The 14,175-nt window shown below is 52.3% G+C and overlaps 1 protein-coding gene across 1 annotated transcript in view; it reads left to right on the top strand.

Annotated features, from left to right (window-relative positions):
• Positions 1 to 14,175, top strand: part of LOC130571613 (serine/threonine-protein phosphatase 6 regulatory ankyrin repeat subunit C-like) — a 180,343-nt gene that overhangs the window by 94,855 nt on the left and 71,313 nt on the right. Inside the window, 2 exon segments of the mRNA XM_057362739.1 lie at positions 7,141 to 7,200; positions 7,288 to 7,399. Of these exon segments, the coding sequence (XP_057218722.1) occupies positions 7,141 to 7,200; positions 7,288 to 7,399 (172 nt within the window).

The raw sequence follows: 14,175 nt of genomic DNA on the forward strand, positions 1-14,175 counted from the left end.
ACACACACACACACACACACACACACACACACACACACACACACACACACACACACACACACACACACACACACACACACACACGCACACACAAAGATACGAACGCACGCACACACACGCACAGTGAAAAGCACACATTTAAAATAAAGGAAAGAGAAACACAGGTCAAATATTTAAAAGACTATGAATTCCTATATGCAATATTAATTAAGTAAAACTTTAAAATTGTAATTCTAAAGCAGCCCCCCCGGCCAGGCAAAGGAACCCAAAACTCCAATGGAGAAAAAAACCTCAGGAGAACCCAGGCCCAACCAGGGGATTCCAGTTCCCCTCTGGCAAAAGCTGCTGCCTCTGCAGAAGCTCCACAGTGCTTGCACAACAAGGCTAAATAAAAATAAATAAACTTAGTACTGATGTTACGTTCGTGAACGAATCTTTCAAGTGAACGAATCGTTCTCGTTCATGAAAGGCAACGACTCATATTTCTCGTTCACTGAAATCTCTCCCTCGAGCACAGAGCGTCTTGGCATAAAAGAGTGTCTAAAGCACGAGCCAATGGAGTCGAGAGTGAACTTTGACAGAGCACATCATTGGTTGAATGTGCTGAACGAATACGCCCTTCACTGAACGAACGAGCCTGTGTTTGAGTCTGAACGAGAGAGATCTCGTCCATACAAGAACGAAAGGAGTCAAAGGACCCGCTGATTCTCGTTCATGAATGACATGAATGATCAATCATCTCGTTCATCTTGTTCGTGATTGAACGAAAGGACCCGCTGATTCTTGTTCGTTCGACATGAACGAGCTGTTACTTCTCACTCGTGAACGAAAGATGAGGTCTCTTGTTCAACAAGTACAGAAACAGACACAATGTAAAGATCCTTACGAAAATAATAAAATAATGCAAGCTGATGGTTAAATGTAACAAAGACAAATTAAAATTGTCATTTTTATTGCATGGAAAATGTCAAGCCCTGTTTACTCAGTTATTGAACTGCAAGCACAGGTGTTTTGTGTGCATTTTGTATAATTTATTGTTCCCTTTCTGTCGGTCTCTCGACGTTGTGTCGAGCCGACAGATGGAGTTCGTCCCTGAGAACCAATCGCTTCCGACTTCTTAGAAAGGCCAATGAAATTGGCGAATGAAATTTGCATGCCGGACTCCGCCCCCGGATATCCGGGTATAAAAGGGAGACGGCGTGCCACATTCGTTCACCTTTTGTTCTTTGGAGCCTTCGCTCATGATCAACAGACTTCGCTACAAGATAGCAACTATCGGGCGATGTCAAAACTTGTGGTCCAGGAGAGACACCTCTGGCTGAACCTTGCACAGATGAGTAACGACGAGAAAGTCCGCTTTCTCGATGCACCCATCTTGCAAAGGGGGCTGTTTGGTGATACTGTCGAGCTGCAGTTCTTGACAGTAAAGAAGCAGACAGAGGATATGAAGATATCCTACCCCGCCGCGACTCGGCCGCCCTCTGGCCGTCGAGATCCTGCGCACAGTCTGCTTCCCAGCAGCCCTGGTCCTATTCGATGCCTTCCGGTTTCGGCGCCCCCCACTCAGGCGGCCCCCCGGAAGAAGACATCGAAGAGGAGACCACCACCCAGTCAGCAGCCACGGCGGAAGCCAAAGTGGCCCTCATGGGAAGACCCCAGGGAGATCAAGAATACCTTCGGGCCCGACCCCAGCCATTCCTTCGCTGATTGATCGATCCGGGACGGTTCCTGCCCCGTCCCAACAGCCCACTTCTAAGAGTTTTCTTTCTCTCTCTGGGTGTTTATCACAGCCACTTTCACCCTCTACACGATGGTGTTCGGCAACTCGACGTTGCGTCACGGCGAGACCCAGTGTCGAGGATAATCAGCTGCCTAAGCACTCTCAATCGACGGTGCTTTGTGCTACATCATCGTCTGGGTATTATCACAGCCGCTCTCACCCTCTACACGACGGTGTTCGGCAACTCAACGTTGAGGCAAGACCCAATGTTGAGGATAATCATCAGCCTATGCACTCTCAATCGATGGTGCGCTGTGCTACATCATTGCAAGGCAGGTAAAACAGCAGAGTCGATCTCCTCTCCGGGAACCCAATCCCCCCTGCCCCCCACGGCGAGGGATCCACACTGCCAGCCATCGAACCACCCCCCGGGAGGTTGATGGAGCAGAATGTACCCCTAGCTTCCCTGTCTCGGCCCCTGGGAGCCTGACAAGAACTTCCCAACCGTCACAGTGACTACGGGATACGATCCGTCTCGGCTACGTGGTCCCCCCTTTCTCCTAAGGGGGTCAGCGTACTAAACTAGCCTCCCTTCTTCCCCCACTGGGTGAAGAACAGGCACTCCATCCATCACTAAGCAAGCACCTCCTGCAGGCGGGCTGGGCAGAGCAGCCCTGCCCCTTAGGCTGGGTACCAACTGAGTTATCCACAACATAGCTCTAACCGGACCTAGTGCTACCGGACGTTGTAACCCCACAGCAGGGCGGTTCCATCTGATGTATCCTCATAATTGGTTCCCACCTTGGTAACCCATGACCTTCCCTAGGTGGACCTCCACCTCGCTATTAACTCCTTCTGTCCGCACATTCTTCCCATGAGTTCTCCCCCATCGGTGAGACCATGTTGGTATCTCCACTAGTCTCCTCCCTGCGGTAGGAAGTGGTCTCTGTAGCGCATCCCCCACTTGAGGAAGTAGCGCTTACCCAGTGGCCTTATGGTTCCGGGCGGCTTCTCCCTGTTAGAGAAACAAGGCCGCCGCCTGTGAGGCCAAAGGTAGGGGCCTTTCCACCTTTCAAGAAAGCTCTGGGACCCCCTACCTACCCACTGGTAGATTACAATTTCGCGGTAGCACTCACGGCTGACTCGCCCAGGCCAGTCACCGTCGCTTCTTTGAGATTGTGACAGGGCACAGTGTTACAGCGTTTTCCATTGGAACCCCATCTGTCGGTTCGACACAACGTCGAGAGACCAACAGAAAGGGAACGTCTCGGTTACGTTTGTAACCTCGGTTCCCTGATGGAGGGAACGAGACGTTGTGTCCTCCTTGCCACAACACGTGCTGTCCTCTGCAGCAGTCGTGAGAGGTCTCAGGCTCCTCAGAACTAAGGTGAATGAATGATGCACGCCGTCTCCCTTTTATTCCCGGATTTCCGGGGCGGAGTCCGGCATGCAAATTTAATTTGCCAATTTTCATTGGCCTTTTCTAAGTAGTCGGAAACGATTGGTTCTCAGGGACGAACCCAATCTGTCGGTTAGACACAATGTCTCGTTCCCTCCATCAGGGAACCGAGGTTACAAATGTAACCGAGACGTTTTACAACGTGGCTCTCAAATGACAGATTACTATCGAATAGAACGCCAAAATTATTTGCTGACGACGAGGGTTTTGTGGAACGTCCGTCAATAGTTGAGCAGTATTCTTGGTTGTTACGTACTGTATGGTGGTTTTCGGTCCAATAACTCAACTCAACTCAACTTTATTTATATAGCGCTTTTTACAATTTTCATTGTTACAAAGCAGCTGTACATAAGACATATTGACTATAAGCAAACCAATTAAAGTTGTACCTGCAAAGACAAGAAAAAGGTGAAAACAAAGAAGACAGACATACCCACATACAAAACACTGCACACACACAATATGCACACGAACTAACACACAGACACACACAGACGCACACAGTGAGAGCACACATTTAAGATAAAGGAGAGAGAAGCACAGGTCTGGAAGATGGCACCATTTACTCCGTCTGAGACATCCTGGATTTCCGTCGCCGTGGTGGCCATTTAGAATATCTAGTCGACTAGGAAGGATACGGCCCATAAGAACACTCTTGGGTCCACCATGACGACATCCTCGACGCAGAGCTTCTCACCACCTTCCACTGGGACCACCCCAGTGGGCCACCACAACAACAAAGTTTTTGGTCCGCAGGAGCAGACTATGGAGGGGGGTATGGTCACGGATACACTAGGCGCTCTCACGACTTCCACACCCTGCTCACTCACGCCAGAGTTCTAATCATCACCACCTGCACGTCCGTCATTAGCCCTGTCATCAATGCCACTACAAAAGACTCAGCACACAGTCAGCGTCTGGTCTCGCTTTGAAACGGACTCATTATACAGTATGTATACTTACCCGATTGACTTACCTGAATCTCGTTGTGATTTTCCAAGCCTTCCGAGGATTCCAAGCCTTCCAAGTTCTCAAAGTTTCCAAGTTCTCCAAGCTTTCCAAGATCTCCAAGCTCTTCACGTTCTCACCATCCACGAACGGCACCTCCTCACCTGCACCTCTCCGGATTCATATGCCCGCCGTCCACAATCTCCTGAACAAACAAGGACAGTATCAATACCAGTTCCCCTTCAGTCGGTCTCTTGACGTTGTGTTGAGAGACAGACTGGGGTTTGATCTTGAGAACCTATCATCTCCGAGAAGAATTTAAAATGCCAATGGGCTTTGGCGAATGGCAAACGCACGCCAGTCCCTGCCCCATGCATTCATTCACTCATCCTTTGTTCTTCGGAACCTGCATGGCGTACATGTCTAGCGCTCCATCTCTTCGAGATTTCTTCCAGACTGCTGGATTTACGACGCGAAGCAGCGGATTTCTCCCTCTCGGTGGCGGACTTCCCCTGGGCAAGAGCAAATTTCATATCACAGTCTGCACTGTCTTCGGGCATGTCTCGCAACTGTGTTCTTGGGTATGACAGACTCATCCCGAGTCCGACGGACACGACACCTGTATTGCATGTTGGGGGTCCAGCATGCAGTGGCAGGGCTCGTCGATTAAGGTGTTGCGGTCACGATTGGCTACATTCTCCGGAATGTGGCCGCAACCCTGTCTGCTTCCTGAACGAGTTCGACTGCCACTTCAGGGAGGTCGACCGCTTCAGCGAGTGGCAGGGGTGACTGGGGAGTCCCATGGATGTCACTCCGCCAGTTTCGGCTTACGGATCATCTGTGCCCCGGCACACTCACCTGGCTCGTTCCCGATGGGCGGCGGTGTACCGTCCCATAGCGGGCAGACTCGACAACAGGATGGGGACAAACTTTCTGTCATAACATCGGACAGCTACCTCCTGGCATCGGATTCGGAGACCCCTTGGAGCTCCCGCCTCCAGGCGGTCGAGCCTAAGATGAGGCAATGCGGAGATGACGGCTGTGTTTGCCCGAGCCTGGAGGTGCATGAGGAGCTCACAAAGATGTGGAATATGCCGTTCGTGATGTGTTCCAGTCTGACGGGCTCAGGAGATGTTACTTCCCTCGATGGTGGGGAATCTAAGGGATATGTCGACGTCCCCCAGGTGGAATGTGCAGTCGCAGTGCACCGCAGATGCTGCCACTTGGAGGGGTCGACCAAGGCGCCCTTCCAGGGCATGTAAGCTCTTTGACGAAGACTTACGATGCTGTGGGTTAAACTGCTTCCGCCCTCCACGCTATGGCTGTCCATCAGGACCATAATGCTATGGTGACCAATTTGGGTCATAAGTCAAAGCATTGGGATCTGGTTGATGGGAAGACCGACCCGGCTGCGCACCACCACAGGCCTCGTGCGACGGAGGTCATAGCGGGTGCTCTGGGTCAGACGATGTCCATAATAGTGGTCCAAGGTTCAATCTTGCGTAGTGACGCGCAGAAGGCCCGCCTTCTAGATGCGCCCATCTCGGAAGCTGGGCTGTGTGGTGACACCGTGGAGGTTCTCCGTGGTGAAGAAGCAGACTGTTCCTCCCGTGACCCAACCAACTATCGGTTGCTGAGGTCCCGAGCACAGCCTCGGGGCATTCTCAACACCTCGTGCAGGACAAACACGTGCTGGTCCGGTCGGACAGCACAGCTGCCATGGCGTACATCAATCAAGGTGGCATACGCTCAAGGCAGGTGTCACGACTCGCCCGACGCCTCCTCCTCTGGAGTCAGCAGGTGATCAAGTCACTGTGAGCCACCTTCATCCTGGGCGACCTGAACCAGACAGCTGATGCGCTCTCTCGTCAGAGGACCCCCCACGTAGAATGGCGACTCCATCCCCGTGCAGCCCGGCTCATATGGGAGCGGTTCGGCCAGGACCTGTTTGCCTCCCCGAACTCCACCCATTGCCCGCTTTGGTACTCCCTGACCGAGGGACCCCTCGGCACGGATGCCTTAGCACACAGCTGGCCACGGGACAAGCGGAAGTACACCTTTCCCCCAGTGAGTCAGTGAAGAGGGACATCAAATACTGCTAGTTGCGCCTTACAGGCCCAACCAGACTTGGTTGTCAGACCTAGTGGCTCTGATGACAGTTCTCCCCTGGCCGATTCCCCTGACGAAGGGTCTTCTATCAGTGTGGCACCCCAAACCAAGCCTCTGGAATCTCCATGTCTGGCCCCTGGACGGGACGAAGAGACCTTGAGTGGCTTACCACCGGTGGTTTACCCCACCTTGGTTCTGTCCCCCCATTCGGGCTGACACAAATTCTCACATGTTGTTCTCCCCACTGGTGAGACCATGTTGGTGTCTCCACATGTAACCTCCCCTTGTAGTAGGATGTGGACTCCGTAACACACTCTTCAACGAGGAGAGCAGTGTTTCCCCAGTGTTCCTTACGGCGCCGGGCGGTGTCTCGCTAATAGAGACAAACGCCACCGTCCGTGATGGCCGTCGGTACAAGCCTCTCGTGGTATGCTACTAGTACTGATCCCACTGGAAGATTGCATCTCGCAGTAGCGATCACTTGTGGCCAGTCAGTGTCGCTCCACTTGAGGTCGCGATACGGCTCTGCGCAGTGGCGTGTAAAGATAGGTCCCCAGTCTGTCTCTAAACACAACGTCAAAAATCTCATTTTATAACATAAAATGTCATCACATGCCTTTATGCAGCAGCACAGTGATTGGATGGAAAGAGTATCTATCTTCTGTTGAATGATGTGAGGCACTCACAGTTTTGTAATGTAGCATTATATATTTAAGCATATCAAGCATGCTGTAGTTCATTTTGTAACGTTGTTTCAAGTTGGGTGTTTATACTGGAAGAACTACAACACACTACAGCCACTTGACTAATAAATATATTATTTAGTGCAACCTGTACATAATTGTCAATATCTCAAATTTAGTATTTTAGGGTTTCATAAGTTTATGTACGCTTTGTCCCATAGAGTTGAGCATATCTGTCCTGACCAACAATGCAGCAATGATTGTGATGAGGAGACTCTATGGTAAAGATGCAATTCATATTCAAAACAAAAATATTAACCTCTAAGTTCAATTCAACCTAACCCTTCATTTGTTGTTCGATCTTGCAGGTGTTTAAAGCTTCTGTTGAATTATGGTGCTGATCCAGCCTTGCTTGACAGTAAAGGATTCAGTCCAGTACACTATGCAGCTGCTCACGGCAAGAAACACAATCTCAAACTGGTAATTAACCCAAACTTCAGTACCTAACCTTTAAGTGCTTGTTAAAACTACCCTAAAATGTATAATATATTGTGTAATTTTGCGAGATGGAAGATACAAAAAATTATACTCAAACGGTAGAGCAAACCCGCCTGACCTGAACCCCATAGAGAATCTGTGGGGTATTGTAAAGAGGAAGATGAGAGACACCAGACCCAACAATGCAGATGACCTGAAGGCTGCTATCAAAGCAACCTGGGCTTCCATTACACCTGAGCAGTGCCACAGACTGATTGCCTCCATGCCACGCCACATTGATGCAGTAATTCATGCAAAAGGAGGCCCAACCTAATATGAGTGCATAGAAATGAACATACTTTTCAGAACCCTGACATTTCTGTTTAAAATATCGTTTTTTTTGATTTTATGTAATATTTTAATTTTCTGAGACACTGAATTGTGGTTTCCCTTTCTGTCGGTCTCTCGACGTTGTGTCGAACCGACAGAATGGGGTTTGTCTTGAGAACCTATCATCTTATGAGTATTTAGAAAAGGCCAATGAAAATTGGCGAATGAAATTTGCATGCCGGTCTCCTCCCCGGATGTCCGGGTATAAGAGGGAAGCCAGCATGCTCATTCATTCACCTTTTGTTCTTCAGAGACTACGCATCTGATGAGCTTCTCTACGATCTTTGGTGATCATTTTGCTGCTGGAATCTTCGACGTGGTACAGCGGACGGTCCCTTCCTGCAGTGACTCTCCCCTGGGCGTCTCGGCAGTTCCGGAGGTGTTCGAGCAAATTTCCTTTTCTAAAAGAGCAAATTTCTCCAGCGTGGCTTGTCCCGCTGTTCTCATGGGTGCAAAACACTCATCGAGGAGGGGGGCAGACACAATGCCTGCTTCCAGTACGCTGGGGCAGACGTTGTGGATATGACCTGCCCGCACTACGGGCGGTGACGATTCAGACATTGCGTCATGGGTGGCTGTGTTCCCACGGGACTCAGCCACCACCTCGTTTGCTCCCTGTTCCGTGGCGGCAGAACTACGGCCCTGCCGTCAGCTACGGCAAGCAGCGAGGGTGATATGAGGATTACTGTGAGCGATAATCCGCCAGCCACTGGCTCACGGACCGTTCGCACCTCGTCTCGCTTGTCTGACCATTCCCCTGGCCTTATTCCTCAATCACGTATTCTGACACGATGCGTGATGATGAGATGTCTCTTGCAGCATCGGGGGGTGACGTGCTGCCATCCGACTCCGACGATTCCTCGGGCTCCCTCCCTCGGGGGGTCGAGCCCAGGAAGAAGCGGACGTCAAAATGTCAGCCATGCTTTCCCGGGCCGCCGTGAGTGTTGGGTTGCAGTGCCCGGACTGCCTCTCCTGGCACTCGCGGCTGGCTACATGGCGCCTCAGGTTTGAGCGCGGCTCCAATCCGCGCCCGTCCTCAGTGCCGTGTTTACCGGAAGTGCATGAGGAACTTAGTAAGACCTGGAAACGCCCCCTTTCCGGCACGTTTCACGTCAAACAAAGTTCCGTCACCCTCTCTTCCCTCGAGGTTGGGACAGCTAGAGGATACGTCGATGTCCGCCAGGTGGAGTATGCCGCCGCGGTGCACTCGTGCCCATAGGCGGCGGCCACCTGGGGATGGGGCTCGACCTAGACTCCCGTCCAAAGCATGTGGGGTCTCGGCATCTCTGGTGTCGAGAGCTTACATTGCAGCGGACCAAGCTGCCTCCTCTCTCCATGCTATGGCTCCTGCCAGGCCAGGGCGTTGAGAGAGCTCCACGAGGGTAAGACTGACCCAGCGCTTATGCAGGAACTCCGCGCAGCCACCGACCTCACTCTACGGGCGACCAAGGTGACCATGCGGGCCCTGGGTCGGACGATGTCCACACTTGTGGTCCATGAGAAACTCCTCTGGCCGATCCTTGCGCGGATGAGTAACACCGAGAAGGTCCGCTTTCTCGACACACCCGTCTCGCAAGGGGGGGGGGGCTGGTTGGTGTTACTGTCGAGCTGCAGCGGCCCCGCTCACCCCCCATTGGGGGCGCGAGACCCGCACGCGGCCGCCCCCGGAGGGTTCTCGACAGTAAAGAAGCAGTCCTCTGTGCCGCGACTCGGCTGCCCCGGCCGTCGAGTCCCGTGCACTGTCTGCTTCCCAGCAGCCCTGGTCCTCTTCGACACCCTCCAGCTCTGGCGCCCCCCACTCAGGCGGCCCCCCCTGGAGGAGACAGCGAAGGAGGAGACCATCGCCCCATCAGCAGCCGCGGCGAAGCGGCCCTCATGGGAAGACCTCAGGGGGATCGAGGCTACCATTGGGCCCGACCCCAGCCACATCACTGGGAAGTCGGATAGGGACGGATCCTGCCCCGTCTCTCCATCTGCTGGCCCCCTCTGGCAGTCGCCAGGCAGGAAAAATAGCAGAGCCGATCTCCTCCCCGGGGGACCTCCCCCGGCAAGGAATCCGTACTGCTAGCCATCGAACCACCCCCCAGTGGGACGATGAAAAAGATCGTACCTTTTGTCCCCCTGTCTCATTCTGGGAGCCTGCCGGCTTCCCAGACTATCAGGCTGGCTAGGTAAGACGATCCGTCTCGGCTATGCGATCCAGTCGCCTCAGGTCAACTGAGAAGAGCGAGCTCTCCCCGGTGCAGAGCGTCCTCTTTCTTGGTATGGAACTTGACTCTGTCCTCATGAGCAGCCCCGCTCACCCCCCGTGGGGGCGCGAGACCCGCGACGAGGAAGCCCGCGGCCTCCAGAGGCAGTACGACTGACTACAGAGCACGCCCAATCAGTGTTGAACTGCCTGAAGCTCTCAGGCAGTCAGCGGTCCCCCGGAAACAATTCAGAGGATCCTGGGATGGCATCCTCAGCGGGGGTGGTCCCCCTCGGGTCGATGCACATACGACCGCTCCAACACTGGTTACAGAGTCAAGTTCCTTGGAGAGCGTGGCACACCGGCAGCAGGCGTATGGTCATCACTCTTTTTCTGCCGACACACCCTAACCCCCTGGTGACAGGGGTCCCCTTAGGGATACCTCCCTTTAGGGTTGGGGTGCCGTGTGCAACGGGCACGCAGTGTCGGGGCGGTGGACGGGCCTACGCCTGCGTTGGCATTTCAACTGCCAAGAGTTGTTGGTTGTGCTACTTGCATTGAGGAGGCTACTACCTCTCGTGCAGGGCAAGCACGTGCTGGTCCGGTCAGACAGCACAGCTGCTGTGGCGTATATAATTGCATTCACTCACGACAGCTAACATGACTCGCCCGGCGCCTCCTCCTCTGGAGTCAACAGGTGATCAGTTCCCTGCGAGGCACACACATCCCAGGCGTCCTGAACCAGACAGCCGATGCGCTCTCTCGTCAGTCGACGCCTCGTAGAGAGTGGCAACTCCATCCCCGCGCAGCCGGCTCATTTGGGAGGAGTTCGGCCAGGCACAGGTGGTCCTGTTGCCTCCCCGGACTCCACCCATTGTCCGCTTTGCTACTCCCTGTCCGAGGCAACCCTTGGCACAGATGCCCTTGCGCACAGCTAGCCGCGGGACAAGCGGAAGTACGCTTCCCCCCAGTGAGCCTCATTGCACAGGTCCTGTGCAAGGCCAAGGAAGAGGAGCATCAAGTGGTACTAGTTACGCCCCTTTGGCCTAACCAGGACTTGGTTCTCGGAGCTAAGGCTCTGACAACAACTCCCCCCTGGCCGCTCCCCCTGGCGAACTGCTTCCCCAGGGGAAGGGGCACGTTATGGCATCCCAGGCAGAACCTGGTCTCCATGTCTGGACGGGACGAGGAGATCCTGAGTGACCCACCCCCGGTCTGGTTGGGACGTCACTCAGGCTAGGGCCTCGGCCACTGGGCGGCTATACGCCCATAAGTAGAGCCTCTTCTCATCCTGGTGCTCTTCTCGGCGAGAAGACCCGCGGAGTTGCTTGGTCGGGTATGAGCTGTCCCTTCCTCAAGAGAGACTGGGGAGTAACCTCTCCCCCTCCACACTGGGAATGTATGTAGCCGCTACGGCCGCTCATCATGACCCAAGTGCTGGGTAGCCTCTGGGACAGCACGACCTGGTCATTAGGTTCCTAAGGGGCACGAGATGGTGACCACCTTATCCGCACTCCGTACCCTCTTGCGACCTAGATGGCGGGCCTCAAGAGGCCCCGCCCCCTTCGACCCTCTCAGGGTTGCCGCTCTTTCTCAGTCTTGATAAAAACGGCTTTCCTGATTTTTCCCGGCGCTCACCTCCAAAAGGGTAGGGGGTCTGCAAGCACCCTTCGTGTCCACAGATTGCCTAGAACTCGGGGCCGGGATTCTCACGTTATCTTGAGACCCCGCCCCGGCTACGTGCTCAAAGTTCCCACCACTCTTCCGAGAGACCAGGTGGTGAACCTGCAGGCGCTCCCCACCGGGGAGGAAGACCCAATCTTTCCGTGTTGTGTCCAGTACGCGCACTGCGCCTCTACTTGGACCGCACGCAGAGCCCAGAAGCTCTGAGCAGCTCTTTATCTGATTCGGAGGTCAGCAGAAGGGAGGGCTGTCTCCAAACAGAGGCTGGCGCACTGGATCGTGGATGCCCTTGTTAGGGCATACCGATCTCAATTCACCCCTGCCCGTTGGGAATGAGGCACACTCCTCATGGGCACTGGATCAGGGCGCCTCTCTAGCAGACATCTGCAGAGCTTCGGGTTGGGCTATGCAACAACTCCGTGAGGTTCTAATACCTACGCGCGGAACCGGTGTCAGCCCGCATCCTGGCAAGGTGTAGGACCGGCAGCCGTTAGGGCGTACGCCTGCGAAAGCCCTTCCCCCTTCCTTAGGGGGATCAGCGGCTATTACGCCTCCCCTCTTTCCCCCACTGGGTAAAGAACAGGCATTTTATCCATCACTAGCACCTTCCTCGGGGCAGGCTGGGCAGAGCAGCCCTGCCCCCTTAGGCCGGGGAACAGTTGAGTTATCTCCCACATAGCTCTAACCGGACCTAGTGCTCCAGACGTGGTAACCCCCCCTCCATGGGCTGTTCCGTCTGATGTATCCTCATGAATGGTTCCCACCTCGGCAACCCATGACCTACCTAGGTGGACTCCCACCTTGCGGTTAACTCCTGCAGTCCGCACATTTTCCCATGAGTTCTCACCTGTTGGTGAGACCATGTGGTGTCTCCACTAATTCCTCCCTATGGTAGGTAATGGTCTCTGCAGCGTATTTCACCCGGGGGGAATAATGCTTACCCAGTGGCCCTTACGGTGCCGGGCGGCTTCTCGCCATTTAGAGAACTAGGCCTCCGCCCGTGACGGCCGGTGGCAGGGGCTTCCCAACTTTGTGGTAAAGCTCTGGGTCCCCCTTTCTCTCCACTGGATGGTCATAATTTCACGTTAGCGTCTTCGTCTGACTCGCCCAGGCCAGTCAACGTCGCTCCGCTAGAGATTGTGATGCGGCTCAGTGCTGTGGCGTCTTACATAGGAACCCCATTCTGTCAGTTCAACACAACGTCGAGAGACCGACAGAAAGGGAACGTCTTGGTTACGGATGTAACCTCGGTTCCCTGATGGAGTAACGAGACGTTGTGTCCCTCATGCCACAACACTGGCCGCCCACCCCAGCGGTCGGGGGAGAATGCTTAAGGCTCCTCAGACCAAAGGTGAATGAATGAGCACGCCAGCTTCAATCTTATACCCGGGCATGCAAATTTCATTCGCCAATTTTCATTGGACTTTTCTAAATACTCAGAAGATGATAGGTTCTCAAGACAAACCCCATTCTGTCGGTTCGACACAACGTCTCGTTCCCTCCATCAGGGAACCGATGTTACATCCGTAACCAAGACGTTTTCATTATCTGTAAGCCACAATCATCAATATTTCAAGAAATAAAGGCTTGAAATATTTCACTCTATGTGTAATGAATCTATTTAATATATGGATTTCACTTTCTGAAATGAGTGACAAAAAATATTGACCTTTTTCACGATATTCAAATTTTTTGAGATGTACCTGTATATGACACTGGACAACAAAACCACTCTCAATTTTTTGAAATTGAGATTTATACATCACCTGAAAGTTGAATAAATAAGATTTCCATTGATGTATGTATTGGCTGAAATACAACTATTTAAATCTCTGGAATCTGAGGGTGCAAAAAAAAAATATTGAGAAAATCACCTTTAAAAGTTGTTAATCAGAGGTGCTGTAGCAAGGTGTTGATAAGAAGAAACAGGTTTATTTTAACACTCTCTTTTGGCTTACTGTTATTGAGAGTAGATAAACCCGAAAGCTGAAATTCTAAGCTTGAAGTAGAGACCAAGCTTGAGTGGAGCGGGCAGCAGAAAGTGAAGTTTGTAGGCGTGTGTCTGGCTATTTGTGTTAGCGATTTTGTGGCATCCAGTAACAAAAATAAAGTTTTGACCCATACAATGTATTGTTGGCTTTTGCCACAAATATTCCCGTGCTACTTATGACTGATTTTGTGGTCCAGGGTCACATATTACTATATTATAAACAAATAAGTAAAAAACTAAAAACAAATGAAAATGAAACATGAAACTAATAAAAATGTCAATACTATTATAGCTTCGGTGTTATCTTCTCGTTCCCCTTTATTCCACCTCATCCCAACAATGCTATATTGAGTTAAGGGTTAGTTCTCCCCAAATTTAAAATTTTCAAGTTAAACTACTCACCCTCAGGCCACACAAAATGAAGGAACATTGTTCTTTTTCTATAGAAACGTTTTCTTAAATGAAGTAAATGTCAGTCAAATTCCAGAATCAACATCTTTTATAAACATTTTTATAAACACCGTTTAC

Source organism: Triplophysa rosa, linkage group LG20 (genome assembly GCF_024868665.1).
Source record: "Triplophysa rosa linkage group LG20, Trosa_1v2, whole genome shotgun sequence".
NCBI lineage: Eukaryota > Metazoa > Chordata > Actinopteri > Cypriniformes > Nemacheilidae > Triplophysa > Triplophysa rosa.